Below are 14,923 nucleotides of genomic sequence, written 5' to 3'. Positions count from 1 at the left end.
CTGGAGCCTGTTTCCGATTCTGTGTCTCCCTCTCTCTCTGCCCCTCCCCCGTTCATGCTCTGTCTCTCTCTGTCCCAAAAATAAATAAACATTGAAAAAAAAAAATTTAGAAAATAATCCATAAACCAAACAGCCCTGTGGGCTGCCCTCCGCCTGATGTCCTTCCCGTGCCCCATCACCACCACCCCAGTCCCCACAGAGGAGCACTCACATTAGGCAACCACATGTTGAATATGCCACTCCTGCCCATGCTCCACAACATGGGAGCTCGGAAAAATAGCTTTCCAAGCTGTGTGGTGGAACACCTTCGTGAAGGGCGGGTCAGAACTATTTTGCACATTGTCTATCTGGGTACTAGATTCACAGTTCACACTAGAATATAACAAGGCTCTGAGCAGAGCTTCCGTGAATACACCTGTGACTTCACCCAGCATTCCAAGCAAATGCTGCACCCTCCAGCCTCCCTCTTTGGGGAGATCCCAAAGAGCCACTCCTCGTGTCCCTGGAACACTGGGAAACCACTCAAGAAGTTCAAAGAGAATAGGCAGTGACATGGTGACACATCATCATCCGGAAGGCTGCCCCTGGAGGCAGGCTCCCAGGAAGGTGTAGTACGGCTGCTGGGATAGTGTCACAGGGAAAGAGGTGCTTCCAGAATGCTGGTGTTCCTCCTCCCTCCCCTCTTGCTGTGGTCAGATTCTGGGGCACTCACAAGGCCACATCTGCTAGTGGATAGTGTCCCTGGCACAGGGCTCTGACTGCTCTGCCACCTTGTCAATAGTGAGTGGACCCAGGGCCTTCTCCGTGGGAAGGTGACCAAACTCCCTTCTGCTCTAGGAGCCCCCCCCCCCCCACACACACACACAAGCAGCCCAGGTAAATGGCCAGAGGGACTTAGGGGGACAGAAACTGTACCTTCGGCTTTAAGCCCAAACCACCTGTTCCTTCCTTACTAGAATTCTGCACTAAGGTTTCAGCCCCAAACAGGGCTAATCATAAAAGGTTCATTCATTTTTCTCTGCAATTGTCCCTTGTGTATGAATCTCCTTGGCATTCGAAACTGGAGTCTGCCTTCTGGGTCTCTTCATCTCATACCAACCAACAGCATCCAACCCTCCTGCTACTTCCAAGGTGGCTGCAGGAGCGAGGAGGACAGGAAGAGATGAGGCCCACTCCGTCCAGAACAGCCTAATGTGCTCCATGAGACAGCACCTCCTGCCCTTGAGGTCAGGGAGGTGGCTGACCTGCTTCAGTGGCTTCAGGCTGACCTGCTCTGGGGCTGCAGGGGGCAGAACTCCTGTAGACCAGGCCTTTGTGCATGGCTCACAGAAGCAGGGCCTGGTTGTCTGGCTGAATTGGTTAGACACAGACCATTGCCCTTGACAACACCCATTCCTGTCACTTTGAGATCAGTACATATTGTCATGAGGTGCACCATGAGCATTTGCTCAGTTGAGTGTGGCATCCCTTCCAGGGCTGCTAGACAGGAGAAGGCACCACAGACTTGCAGATGTGAACCCACTCCCCCTCTACCCTCCATCGTCAGTCAGGCCCTCAAAGACCTGAAGATACCAGCAACCAAGGGAGCTCTGAGAGCCCCCTTTGAGAAAGCAGCACTGCTGGAAATAGGAAGCCAAGTAGGGGTCCCTAGGCAGTCAGGGGTAAGGGTTTGTAACTTCTTTCCAAGGTCACAGCATCACCAATGGTTTGAAAACCCAAGAGCAATGTCACCCCATCTCTACGATGAGTCTGGCAATGTGTGAAGGGACAGGGCAGGAAGATAGGAGGAGGGGGTAGGTATAACTACCTGTAGACACATGAGGTCCTATAGCAGGGGAGTAGAGGGTTCAGGGTGAGTTTCCAGAATAATGGTCATTTGGGGACCAAGAGAGGGTTCAGTCACAGGGGGCAGAGGTAGGAGGAACACCCAGGCTGAACACTTCGGGAGATCTGTGTGGTCTGCTCACCTAAGCCAGGGGTGCAGCCTTGTAAGAGAAGCAGAGCTCAAACTCAGTGGCTAGGTGGGGTGGGTGACATTGAAAGATTGCTTTCAAGAGATTGAAAGCCAAGAGCCAGAAGCTGAGGCATGATGGAATGCAGACAGGGAGAGGTTGACAGAAGCCACAGGGCACAGGTAATCTCACAGGCAATGCCTTGGTCTCGTGCCCCTATGGGGCCAGCTCCATAGTGCAAGGGGCACTACCTCACTTTGCTGTCATCTCTAAGCCGCTGACCTTGAATAGAATTAGTGCTCCAAAGAGTCTAACATGGGCCCCAGCTGAAGAGGATTGCAGGTAAACCAGCTTTCACAGGCACCCCACTTCACAGTGCTGGAGGTCCTGTCCCATGCACCACTTCACCTGTGCCATGGTTCTCAAACTTCCCCCCCATGGTCATTCTGATGTCAGTGGTCTGGACACACTATGAGAAACACCAATTCAGGGTTTCACAACTCACAATGACCCCATCAGATCGTGTGGTTGCTATATTGCTGTAGTCCCCACTTTTCTGGTAAGGAAACAGGCTCAGCTGAGCTAAGGAACATGTCTAAGGTCTTAAGTTATAAAAGTAACCTCAAGCTTTCTTGGGGTCACCACACTAACAGGGGGTTATAGGATCTAGGAGGGTCTAAGCAGGAGAATGGGATGAGCCAGCGCCCCTCTCCCACCCTGCTTTCTCCACCTAAATACACCCTGCCTTTCAGACTCACCCCCACCCAAAATGGCTTCCTTTCATGTCAGCCAACTGCTAGTTCTCCAAGGTTCCTTGCTTCACTGAACCCCTCCTGTTAGTGAAGCATCCCAGAGACCCTAATTCCTGGGAAGGATACAGGCCCGTATGTGGACCAGGAAGTCAAGGAGGTGGGGCTGCAGTATGACTTTTGAGAGTCCTTGCTCCATTAAATTTAAAAAAAAAAATTTTTTTTTAATGTTTATTTTTGAGACAGAGAGAGAGCATGAACGGGGGGCGGGGGGGGGGGGGCAGAAAGAGAGGGAGACACAGAATTGGAAGCAGGCTCCAGGCTCTGAGCCCTCAGCCCAGAGCCCGACGCGGGGCTCAAACTCACGGACCGTGAGATTGTGACCTGAGCTGAAGTCGGGCCCTTAACCGACTGAGCAACCCAGGCGCCCCCATTAAATTTTTTAAATTATACTTTACAAATGCATTGATATAAAGATGAATATATTAATATCATATATTAAAACATTTTCTTTGATCTAAAAGTTCATTTATTCTAGCTTTAAAAGAAAACATTTTCATGGGCCTCTCTTGGTAGCAGAAAAATGCCCCACCCCCAAAGATGTCCATGTTTTCTTTTCATAACTGGAATCTGTGTTGATGTTAGAGTACATGGCAAAGGAGAATCAGAGTTGCAGACAGAATGAAGATTTCACGTCATCTAACTTTAAAATAGGGAGGGGCGCCTGGGTGGCTAAGCATCAGACTTCTGTTCAGGTATCTCGCAGTTCTCAAGTTCAAGCCCTGTGTCGGGCTCTGTGCTGACAGCTCAGAACCCGGAGCCTGCTTCGGATTCTGTGTCTCCCTCTCTCTCTGCCCCTCCCCCATTCGTGCTCTGTCTGTATCTCTCAAGAAATGAATACACGTTAAAAAATTTTTTTTTAATTAAAAAAAATAGGGAGATTATCCATGTATCATCTGGGCAGCCCAAAGTCATCACAGGGTCTTTAAAAATGGAACGGAATCAGAGGAGGCAGTCGGAGAGGTGGCAGCGTGAGGACTTGTCCTAATGTTCCTGGCTTTGAAGATGGAAGAGGCTGCCAGCCAAGGAATGGGCAGTCTTTAGAATCGGTAAGGCTAAGGAACGGATTCCCCCCAGAACACCCAGAAATTCAGGCACACATGCTGCCGACACTAGGAACTTAAGGCCCATTGAGAGCTCTGCGGACTTCTGATCTCCAGAATCATAAATAAATAAATTTGTGTTAAGTTTGTGGTAATTGTCACAGCAGCAATAAGAAACTAACACAACCGCTAAAAGTATGCTGGGCCCCAGGCACTGTGCCCCCTGGCCTGGTGGTCCGCGGACCCCGGGGCAGTCTCGGACCCTGCTCTGCCACTCACCAGCCGCCGACAACACGTGCTGCTTAAAGTCTGGGCGCTGTGACGTAGGTGTTGCTTTCCCCCGTCTACCCAGCAACCCAAGGCTCGAGAAGTGAAACAATTCGCTGGTGAGCGTTTTTGCTCCAGAATCCAGGATTGGGGCGGGGGGGGGGGGGGGGGGGGCGCTGCGTGGCCGCACGACCCTTTGGTTGCGGCGCTGCTCTTCACCACTTGTAATGAAAGGGCCGCGAGGCCACCAGGGGGCAGCAGAGGCCTGACCCCGCCCGCCCGCCCGCCGTCCGACTGCGCCTGCGCGGAGCCCGCGGCGGCGGGGGACGGGAAGTGGGCGGGGCCGGCCAGGAGCGGCTCGCGGGGTCCGGAGTGGCGGAGTAGCAGGTGAGGCCCTTGGGGTCTGGGGAATGAGGAGCCCGGGGGGGGGGGGGGGGGGGGGGGAAGGGGGGCGTGGGACCGGAGGGCTGACCGCCCTGGTGTGAGGCTCAGGTGGGGACCTGAGGCATATAGGGGTGAAACGAGGCGCTGAGGAACCAGAGGGTGCGGAATAGGGGGCTGGGGAGGCAGGGAGGCCGAGATGGGAAGACCCAAGGGGTTCAGGGGCCGAGTAGGGAAGCTGAAGAGCGGAGGGAACACTTGGGGGCCTGAGGAACTCGAGGCAGGGAATTGGAGAGCAGGGGAGACAAGGATGTAGAATTGGGGGGCCATTGGGCCGACGGGGGTGTGGCCGAGCCGAAGGCCAGGTGGGAACTGGGGGCGGTGAAGCGGAATGGATGCTGAGGGGTGACGTGCCCCCCATTTGCCTGGACGGAGCTCCCATTCCTAGGAGCATCTGGCCTGGACCCACTGCCCTGACCCCTACCCCACCAGTCCCTGCACCTTTGCCAGACCACACCTCTGCCCACGTGCCCCTACCCCAAGGCCTGCCTCCACCCATGGCCCTCTTCCAAGTGTATTTAAAGTGAGTGTTTTAATAAAAGGGAATCCTTGGGCTGCTGCAACTTTAGCCCCAGATGTGTGAAATCTAAATCTCAGGCAGGGAGGTGATGGACTCCACCACCACTGGTAGCTGTGTGACCTCACCCAAGCTTCCCAACCTCTGTGCAATAGGGAGAAATGACACCTGATTGTAGAGATTTTAATGCAGGACCTAACACATAGTGAGGACCGGTTGATGGTGATGGACTCCTCCCCCACAGCCTTCCATCCAGCGGAACACAGGTCCTTATGGTATTTCCTGGGACAAATTCTGTCGGCCAAGCTGTACTCCCACCATGGGAGATAGAATGTAGGGCCAACACTCTGAGGTCATCTCTAGCTCACTTCTGCCCTTTATGCCCATATCTGGCCTGTTGTCAAATCTCACTCTTTTCTTCCTACAACTGAGCTGAAAGTGACAAAAGGCATCAGAAGACCTCATGTGAGTCCGGCTTTGCCATTTCCTCATGTGTGACCTTAGGTGGGTTGTTACCCTCCCCAAGCCTATTTCTTCATTCGCAGTGTGGCCTGACAGCATGTACTTCTCAGCCTAGTTGTGCAAGAGGTATCAAAACAAATACCAATGTGAAGACCACTTTGAAAGTTGTAAACCTCTATACAAGTTCATTTGTAGAATTCCTTTTGAGATATTGCCTGAGGCCAACCCTGTCTTTAAAAACCTTTCTCTGCTGATCCCTGTTCTCCAAAGAATGTTTTAACTTCCTCTTTGAAGGTGCCAGTCCTCAGGCTACTTATCTCAGCCTACACCACCCACTGGCAGTGGCAGAAGGCAGCCAGCATCTTGCTTCTGCCGTCACACTTGCCAGGTTCCCTGCACAAAGGGCCATGATAACACCCAAGAAGACAGGGGTGGGCTTCCTGACTTCAGTACAGAGAAAGTAACACCTGTAAAAAGTGGTTGCACAACAGTGTGAATGTACTTGATGTCATAGAACCGTAGACCTAAGAATTGGGGTAGAATGATAAATTGTAGGTCATGTATATTTCACCACATTTTTTTTACATTTATTTATTTATTGAGAGTCATAGACAGAGCACAAGTTGGGGAGGGGCAGAGAGAGAAGGAGACACAGAATCCAAAGCAGGCTCCAGGCTCTGAGCTGTCAGCACAGAGCGCAATGCGGGTCTCAAACTCACAAACCATGAGATCATGACCTGAGCCAAAGTCGGACGCCTAACCAACTGAGCCACCCAGGTGCCCCTTACCACGTTTTTTAAAGAGAAAAATGTCACGTATGTAGAAAAGGATCTGGAAAATTGACACCATATTCTTCCCCGCGGTTGCTTAGGAATAAAGAAAGAAAATTCTCCATTTACGGACAAGTTTTTAAAGATGAAGGCGATACTTTGTAATGATGCAGTTTCCATTCTTAAGGATTGCTATTTTTTGCATTACTCCTACCTCCTGAAGTCAAGCAGGACTCTCAAGTATTTTGTCCACACGATCTAGAAAAATGCAGTTGTACACATATGCATTAGTTGAGCTTATGAGTCAAAACTGATAAACTAGAGGAAAATAAGTATTTTTTATTTGGGGTCTAGCACATGGAAGACCGTGTGCTAGACCCAAAGGTGTGACAGTTTCAGCAGAGCTTGGATCAAAGAGGTCTGAGGGGCAAAAGGGTATGCCACGAGACAAGGCACAGGAACTTGGAGGTGAGGGGCTGGACCAGGGTGATGAGCACAGAAATGAAAGAAGGGAAGCCAAGAGGGACTGAATCCCCAGGCTGGTGACCAATGATGGGTGGGCAGGGTTTCTGTTGCAGTTAGGGGCCAGGCTCCATAGACTACCGAGTGTGAACCCCACTGAGGGACTTCCAACAACTCACTTGGTTCTTTTGCTGCAACCCCCACCTGTAAAGGGGGATTAATGACAACAGGTTGCCGGGAGGTAAAAAGACGGAGATGCAGGAAGACTGCCGTTGTTGCTGGCAGCCTCGGGCCCCTGGCAGATGTAGGCTGGCGGCACCGTTATGCCGGCCTCCGCGGCTGCCAGCCGACGAGCAGCGTCATTCCCGGAGCCCCGAGGACCCGGCCATGGGCCAAGTGTGCCCAGTCTGGTTGAGGCAGGTGACAAGGGGGCTGGTAGCCCAGTGTTCCTCCCATGCCCACCCCTGGGCCTTAATGATTTGCACAGACTTTACGCACGAGCTCCCCTCCTCAGAACCCCTCACCAGTGCACGCAGTCAGGGCGCCCAACAGAGCTCTGGCTCATGTTGCACCACCTGCCAGCTGGCTGCTGAGACTGCCCCCTCCAGGTGGTCCTGCAAGAGCTCAGGGCCACAGCTCCGTCCCCTGCCCCTCCTAGCACTGGGGCTGTCTCTGAGGCCCCCTTTACTTTCGGAATCTCTCCCTCCTGCCCTCTTCATGCCTTTATCTTTCGGCCCTAGGCTCCTGGGGGCAGGGATTGTTTTGCTTATGTATGTATGTAAGGCAGACATCACAGATTTGGAGTTTGTTGAAAAAAAGAAGGACAAGGAAGGAAATTACTCTTGACTTTTACCCCAGCTGGGCCCCAGGGAAGGAAAGCCCTGTCCTGGTTCCTCTCCTGGCCCCTTGCCTCAGCCAGGTGATACAGAGACAAGCCTGGTTGGTCCTCAGCAGGGAGGATGGCTCTGGGCCACCCGCTTGTCTAACAAAAGAGGACAGCTGGCACAGGCCCTGGGAATAAGCCAGTCACACCCTGGCAAATACAAGCCAAGCATGCACACAAGCACTGTCACGCCCGTGCTGCCGTCCCCACTCACCCCTGACCCCTACCCAACTCAGCAGGCATGTCACAGGCTGCCATCCAGGCCTGTGCCTGACCCTGGGCTTGGGGCAGTGGGCATGGGGCAGAGACAGAGAGGAGGGGCCACCAACCCCCAGGGAAAGGGGCAGGCTCTGGGGAAGGGGACTTCAGGCACAGAAAACAGCATCCCAAGGAGGTTCCTGCATTCCAGAACATTGAGCAAATGCCCCCTGGCAAGTGAGGTGGCAGGTGAAGGGTCTTGAATTCTGTGCTTTATTTACACGGGGGGGGGGGGGGGGGGGGGGTGCAGGGGAGGAGGGAGTGTCTCAAACTAGGGCCCTCCTGTGCATTTTGGGGAGGTTAGCGAGCAAGCCCTCCTCTCATTTTGGTCTTAATCATACACTTAAGAGGCTCTCTCTTTGTGCCGCCTAAGATTCCAGTGCCTGTAAGAGTATTGTTTCTGGGCTCGGAATTGCTGGGAGGCAGAAGGCATTTCATGAAGGAGGAGTGGGGGTGCAGGCTGTTGCTTGAGGGCAGCTCTGCGGTACTCACATTTGTCTCCCCGCTAAGCAACAGGCCAGAGGTGTTCGCTGGCAGAAGTGGCTTGGCCTCCTTCTCTGCCTGAGGGTGTCAGAGGCTGCTGGGAAATACACAGTCTTCTTATTTTTCTCTGGCTTGGTTCTCTGTGCTCTGCTGTGCTGTGCGGCTCTGCCAGCCTGCCTTCTCCCCGGTTGACCCTCACCGCCCCCCACAAGGCTCCCAGCCCTTTCTGATCTTCCCAGTTCACAAAGTCTCACCTTTATGGTTAGAATACAGTTTTCCGACCTGCTCTTGTCTTGATTTCTGCTTCTCTTTGACCATCTTTTTTTTTTTTTTTTTTTTTTACCTGTTTGCCTTTTGTAACCTGGGGTCACATTGTACTTACGTCTATTTGTAAGTAAACGTGAAGAATGGCAGTGATTTTAAATCTGTCCCCGTTACCTTCCATCATAAGTGCCCTCATTTCTATATTATTTCTGTGGCCACTTTAAAAAGTCAACTTTTGACAAGTCTCCGAAAGAGAGAGATTTTCTGTTTTTTGTTTGTTTTTTTTTTAATTTTTTTTAATGTTTATTTCTTTTTGAGACAGAGACAGAGCATGAGCTGAGGAGAGGAGAGAGAGAGAGAGGGAAACACAGAAACCGAAGCAGGCTCCAGGCTCCGAGCTATCAGCACAGAGCCCAACGCGGGGCTCGAACTCACAAACTGGGAGATGATGACCTAAGCAGAAATCAGACACCGAACTGACTGAGCCACCCAGGTGCCCCTGTTTGTTTGTTTTTTGTTTACCTCCCATGTCCCTCCAAATTTCTCCCAGACTAGACATTGAACTTTCCCTCTCCTTTTCACCCTGTGCTTTTCTGCTTTTTGGGTTTTTTTTCTTAAGTTTATTTATTTTGAGAGAGCAGAGGAGGAGCAGAGAGAGAGAGAGGGAGACCAAGAATCCCAAGTAGGCTCTGCATTGTCAGCGCAGGACCTGACGTGGGGCTCAAACTCACAAACCTGGAGATCAGGCACCTATGCTCAGGTGGGCTCAGGTGCCTGTGTGGCCAGGGTGTGGCACACCTGGATGTGGGGTAGGAAGTGGGGCTTTGAGAGTGAACAGGGAAGGGTGTATGCCAGAAGACAGGCTCCAGACCCATTTGAGTCTAGAGGGCTGAACATGAGAAGCAGGAGTCCAGGCGGGCCACGCAGGAGTCTGACAGACAGGCCTTTGCTGGCCCAAGGGGGCAGGGTAAGGGAAGAAGATGGGCTGGCAGTGCATGGAGGTCCTGAGCTGGGAGAGAGGAGCTGGAGGCCCACTTTAGGGAGGATAATAGGGCAGGATCCATGAGTGAGTGAGGCCCTCGTGGGAGAAGAGCTGGGCAGGGTGGTGATGACTGTGGGCTCCAGAATCCCTCCTGGACCCTACCATCCATTGTCAAAGGGCTGCCCCTCTCCAAGCCTCACTGTTCCCTTCTGTGAAATGGGGGCTCATCCTGGCTCCCAAGGTTGTTATGGCTTGGCAGCCAGTGCCCAGTACCCAGCAGCCTGGGCTCTCCCTGGTGCTTCTCCTTCAGCCAGGGCTTAGGAGGCCCAGGACTGCTCCTGTTGGAGAAAACACATCACAGATGTCCCCAAGCCAGATGTTTCCTGGCTTCTGTCCTGCCCACGCCCCTGGGGTGCCCTGCAGCCTCTGGGACCCCTTCCTACTCCCCCTCTTGTCCATGTCCAAAACAGCCCAGGGTCGGCCCTGGCACTGTCCAGACTCTTTTTTTTTCTTCCCCTGACCGATGTCCCTTCTCTCTTCTATGCTCACAGACCTGATGGTATCACTTCCTCACCTTCTGGCTCCCGAGGTCCCAGGGTCAGGTTGAATTACCTGTTGTGTTTTTTTGCCTCAATGGCCTGGCCCTGGAGTCCCTCTGCTGCCCGCCCTTGGCCATGCCAGCCATCCTCCACCAGGAACACACCTCCTTCTCTGTCACTTCTCCTTCAGGGCACCCATGTGGCCTCTGATCTCAGCTCTGTCTCCTTCTCTTGGGCTCCCAAGTATCCCCTCTTGGACCCATGTCAGGACACTGATCAGCGTCGTTGCTCCCACTTACTTGGGTGTTCTGAACTATATGTGAAGCCAGTAGCCCTGCCCTTCTGCCTTGAGGCCCTGGGCTTGGTGTAGTACCTGCCATATGATGTTTCGAGGTAAAGGAGAGAAAGCAAGGCACCACACACTCAACATTGTGGGGTGAGGGCACAGTTACCCCAAGAGCAGGGCACTGTGTTTGCTGACCCTCACATCTCTCCTCAGAGTGAAGATCACCCGGAACCCCAGCAGAGCCCCCCCGGGATGCTGTGGACATGGCCTCTGGAGACCCACAGCAGAGCAGCCAAATGGCAGAGGAGATCCCGGGCTTCCTGGATGCCTTCCTTCATGACTTCCCAGCCCCACTGAGCCCAGAGAGCCCTTTGCCATGGAAGGTCCCAGGAACAGTGCTGAGTCAGGAGGAGGTGGAGGGTGAGCTGGCCGAGCTGACGATGGGCTTCCTGAGCAGCAGGTAAGCGGTGTACCAGCCAGGAGGGGACCACACGGGATGGGAGCAAGGGGCTTGGCATGTGCCATGTGTTGAACTTGACCTCAGCTGCCACTCACCCCACATGTCCTGCCTCCTCTTCCATCCCCATAACCGTGCTGCATTGCTTTCCCAGGGCTGTCATCATAAACTCATAGGCTGGGTGGCTTAGAACAACAGAAATGTATATTCTCATGGTTCTGGAAGCCAAAAGTCAGAGATCAAGGTGTCGGCGGGGTCATGCTCTCTCAAACAAAGACTGTGGAGAATTAGTTCCAGGCCTTTCTCTTAGCTTCTTGCCAGCAGGACTTAGTATTCTTTCACCTGTAGATGCATCACAGCAGTCTGGCCTTCATCGTGACATGGCATTCCCCCTGTGTGTCTGTCTTCATGTGGCATTCTCTCTGTGTCTGGGTTTCTTCTCATAAGGACACCGGTCTTATTAGATTTAGGGCCCACCTTGCTCCAGTATGGCCTCATCTTACACCTGCAGAGACCCTAAATCCAAATAAGGTGACATTCTGAGCCACTGCAGGTTAGGACTTCAACATATCTTTTGGGGTGGGGGGGGCACAGTTGAACCCATGACAGGTGCAGCAGATCCTGTTTCTGTCCCATTTCACAGATGGGGAGGCAAAGGCCAGATGAGTTAAGAGACTGGCCAAGGCCTCAGGGTGGGCAAGGGCCAGGCCGTGTGCCTACCACTCTGCCAGTGGCCACAATGACCAGGTTGTACTGTCTGCTGTTCACAGGTGGCAGCTGAGGTGCAGAGATGAGACACAGCAAGCTTAGCAGATTTGAAGGGAGAAAGAAACAGATAGTAAGGGCTAGTAGGCCATGCAGCATCTGTGTGAACCTCCTCCCTCCCCAGGGGCTGGGCCCACAGTCCCTAGTCACTGTGTCACCCCTAAAGTGGGACACACACCTGGCCTCAGCATACTGGCATTTTATTTTAGTGTCCCCAAGCATGCTTCCTTTGTGGCAGGTCAGCTCTATCCCTGCACACACACCCTGCCCTGAGGGCCTACTTGGTGGGATCCAGCAGAGTTCAGGACTCTTGCTCACCGCATATGGGGTGGGAGCCTGAGTCAATGAGCGTGAAGGTCAGTGTGAGCTGGCCCGTGTCTACCCTGACAGTCCCACAGCCCACAGAGCTCAGGAAGACATGCCCGGTGACCATGTCCCTTTAGGGTGTGGCATGTGCAAAGGGTGTTACTGGCTTGTTCCGTTCTGCTTTGAAGAAATATTTTAGAGGCAGGTGGCATAAAGCAAGTTGGTGAAATGTAGTAGGCCGAAGTTGCTAGAGTCTGGAGAGGGGAGAGGAGGGCTCCCAGGGCTCTGCCTCCCTCAGGGCCCAGGGCCACAAGGTCTGTCCCCACAGCAGCCGTTGGGACTTCTGTGAGGGCTTAGGGGCTGCAGGGGGGAAATGCAAGCCAGGGAGGATTGGTACCCCGGCTGCCCCTGCATGAGAGCCAAGAGCCTGGGGAGAGTGAGAGCACCAGCATAGTGCCTGCTATGCCAGGGATGAAGACACATCCACAGGGATAAAGAGAAAGTGACCTGGGGATGGAGGCGGGAGAGAGCCCCAGGCTAGTAGCTCAGAGTCAGAAGGACAAGCTACCAGTGTGAACAGTCAGTCAGCTGCTGGTGTGTGGAGGGAAGAACAGAGAGGAGGGACATGCCCAGAGGGGCGGGAATCCCGGAAGGTAGGGCTGGTTTTGCTCTGTGGTGATGGAGATGCAAGGGGGTGAGGAAGAGGAGGGCAGCCAGGCAGTGGCAGGAGCAAGTGACCAGCCCTCCTGCCTAGGGATGGGCCTGAGCTGGAGAAGTCAGGGGTCAGTTGGAGGGGTCTGCAGGGTGCAGGGCCATGGGGGTGAGGGAGTTTTAGTTATGTCAGAGGCCATGTGTCTCAGGCTACATGGAGGAGAAAAGCAGGACTTGCTTGAGGTGACATGGGACCTCATGAGGCCCTAGTGGCAGTGCCTGGGCTCAGGTGTTGAACAGGCACCCTGTTAATTAGCAGGATGGTGGAGTAGGCCTGAGATCATTAGCCATGAGGGAGAGGCCAAGGGTCATGGCCCCTGTAAGCCCCCTAATAAATCCATCTTAAAACACTTTTAAAACATAATATTGTGGGGATGCCTGGGTGGCTCAGTCGGTTAAGCATCCGACTCTTGATGTCAGGTCAGGCCTTGCTCTCAGGGTTATGAGTTCAAGCCCCAGCGTTGGGCTCCGCGAAACCTACTTAAAACAAAAACGTAATATTGTAAAGGCATGTATTTTCCAGTCATCTTAAGGGATTTATCTTCAGTTATTTTCATCCTTTTCTAGTATTTCTTCCCTGTGTAGACCCGATAGTCACACATGTGGTCACGTGTTGTCTACACTGTGTCTGTCAGGAACACCCCACAGCACGTTCCTGGCAGCTTCCTGGTGGGCTCCTGTCCGTCTGTTTCCTGTTCCTGTCACTGGTGTGCAGGCCCCTGGGTGTAAGGGGCTCTAAGCATAGTGGCACATGGCATTTTTCCAGATTGTAAATGGTGTCATTCATGAGACTGTTAGGAAGTCAGATCACCAAGTTCAAGGGTGCAATGATTTATATCCTGTCTTCCCCCTTGTTAGCGGGTCTGTATCCTGTCTCAGGTCCCCAAGCAGTTTGTACCTTACACTATAATTATTCATCTGCATTTCTGTCTTTGCTACTAGACTGCAAACTTGAAAATCCTGAGGCAGGCAAGTGAGACTAGAGCATTTCTTGGGTACCTAGGTCTTGCACACACCTTCTGTTCATTGTAGCACCTTCTGGAATCTTTAGGAGCTCTGACTGCTACAGGGCCCATGGGCCTGGAGGGTGCACGGGCAGATGACCCCTGAATGGGGGTGGACAGTGCATCCAGGCAGTGAGGCCTGTGGCCTGAGGCCAAGCATTGTCTGAGTCACCACTGCTGGAAGCTGCTTCCCTGACCCTGGTGGCCTCTGCAGGCCTGCAGGAAGTCACAGCACCACCTCCCCGGGAGCAACGCCCCTTCTCCCTGCTTGAACAAGGAAAACCAGTAGTTAGCAGGAAATCCCCAAACAGCAGAGGAACTCATTTCTCATGTCTTGGCTGGTTGTTTTCTAAAGGCAGTTCCAGAAGCTTCTCCCCTGAGTCACCTTCTCCTTTTAAATCACAAATTCATCCCAGTAGATTCCTAAGACCATCTATAGACACACCACGGACACCCAGCCCCCAAAGAGAAGTGACCCATTTGTCTGGCTGTTGGGAAGTGGTTGCCCTTAGGGGAAAGCCAGTTGCATCTGCCCAGCAGAGAATTGCTGGCTACCCTGGGCGTTGCCCCCCAGCCCTCAAGAACAGACACACAAGGATGAGCACACATCCTCTGGCCTGTGAAGGGCTCCCACTGGTGGGGAGGCAGATTCTGGGGTCAGGATGCATCTAGAGGTATAGGGACACCAAGGGGATTGACCCCTACACATGGGGGAGCCATGGAAGGCTTTCCATGGACATGGTATGAGAAGCACCACAGGCCAAGCAATTTAAACACAAAAAATGTGTTGTCTCAGAGTTCTGGAAGCTGTAGTCCAAGATCAGGGTATCAGCAGGGCTGGTTCCTTCTGGTGATTTCTGGCTCATTACCCCAGCCTCTGCCTTCATCTCCGCATAGAGTTCTTCCTGTGTGCATCTGTGTCTGAATTTCCTGTATGTTACTGGATTAGGGACCCACCCTACTCCAGTGTGACTTAATTGCATCTGTTTCTAAATAAGCTCACATTCTGAGGCATTGGTAGTTAGAACTTCAACATATGAATTTGGGGGGACACAATTCAACCCATAAGACTCGAAACCCTAGAGGTCCCCAGGTGGTATTGGTGACCATGAGCTGTCAACAGTCTGGATATTGGGCAGTTGTCCGGCCCGGTCACGGGGGCCAGCAGACACATCTCTTCCCCACCAGCCCTACCCATGTTTGGTGTAGCTTGGGACCTGATGAATGGCATTGAGTGGATGTCCCATCCAGCTCCTTGAGGC

General features: G+C 53.0%; 1 protein-coding gene and 1 long non-coding RNA gene across 4 annotated transcripts in view; one reads left to right on the top strand and one right to left on the bottom strand.

Annotated features, from left to right (window-relative positions):
- Positions 1-4,385, bottom strand: part of LOC147575462 (uncharacterized) — a 28,121-nt gene extending 23,736 nt beyond the window's left edge. Inside the window, exon 1 of the long non-coding RNA XR_015242413.1 lies at positions 4,084-4,385. This is a non-coding gene — a long non-coding RNA (uncharacterized LOC147575462). The remainder of the gene's footprint in view (positions 1-4,083) is intronic.
- PPM1F (protein phosphatase, Mg2+/Mn2+ dependent 1F) overlaps positions 4,335-14,923 on the top strand; it is a 30,026-nt gene continuing 19,437 nt past the window's right edge. The window contains exons 1-3 of one of the 3 annotated variants that reach the window (XM_086682369.1): positions 4,411-4,458; positions 8,930-9,104; positions 10,632-10,878. In XM_086682369.1, the coding sequence (XP_086538495.1) occupies positions 10,682-10,878 (197 nt within the window). In that variant the 5' untranslated portion in view covers positions 4,411-4,458; positions 8,930-9,104; positions 10,632-10,681. Of the gene's footprint in view, positions 4,459-8,929; positions 9,105-10,631; positions 10,879-14,923 lie in introns of all 3 variants that reach the window. The other 2 variants (XM_086682370.1, XM_086682371.1) reach the window with 2 other exon arrangements.

This window comes from Puma concolor, chromosome D3 (assembly GCF_028749965.1).
Source record: "Puma concolor isolate L17-30 chromosome D3, mPumCon1.1.hap2, whole genome shotgun sequence".
Lineage (NCBI taxonomy): Eukaryota > Metazoa > Chordata > Mammalia > Carnivora > Felidae > Puma > Puma concolor.
This window is presented reverse-complemented; position numbering and strand designations above follow the sequence as displayed.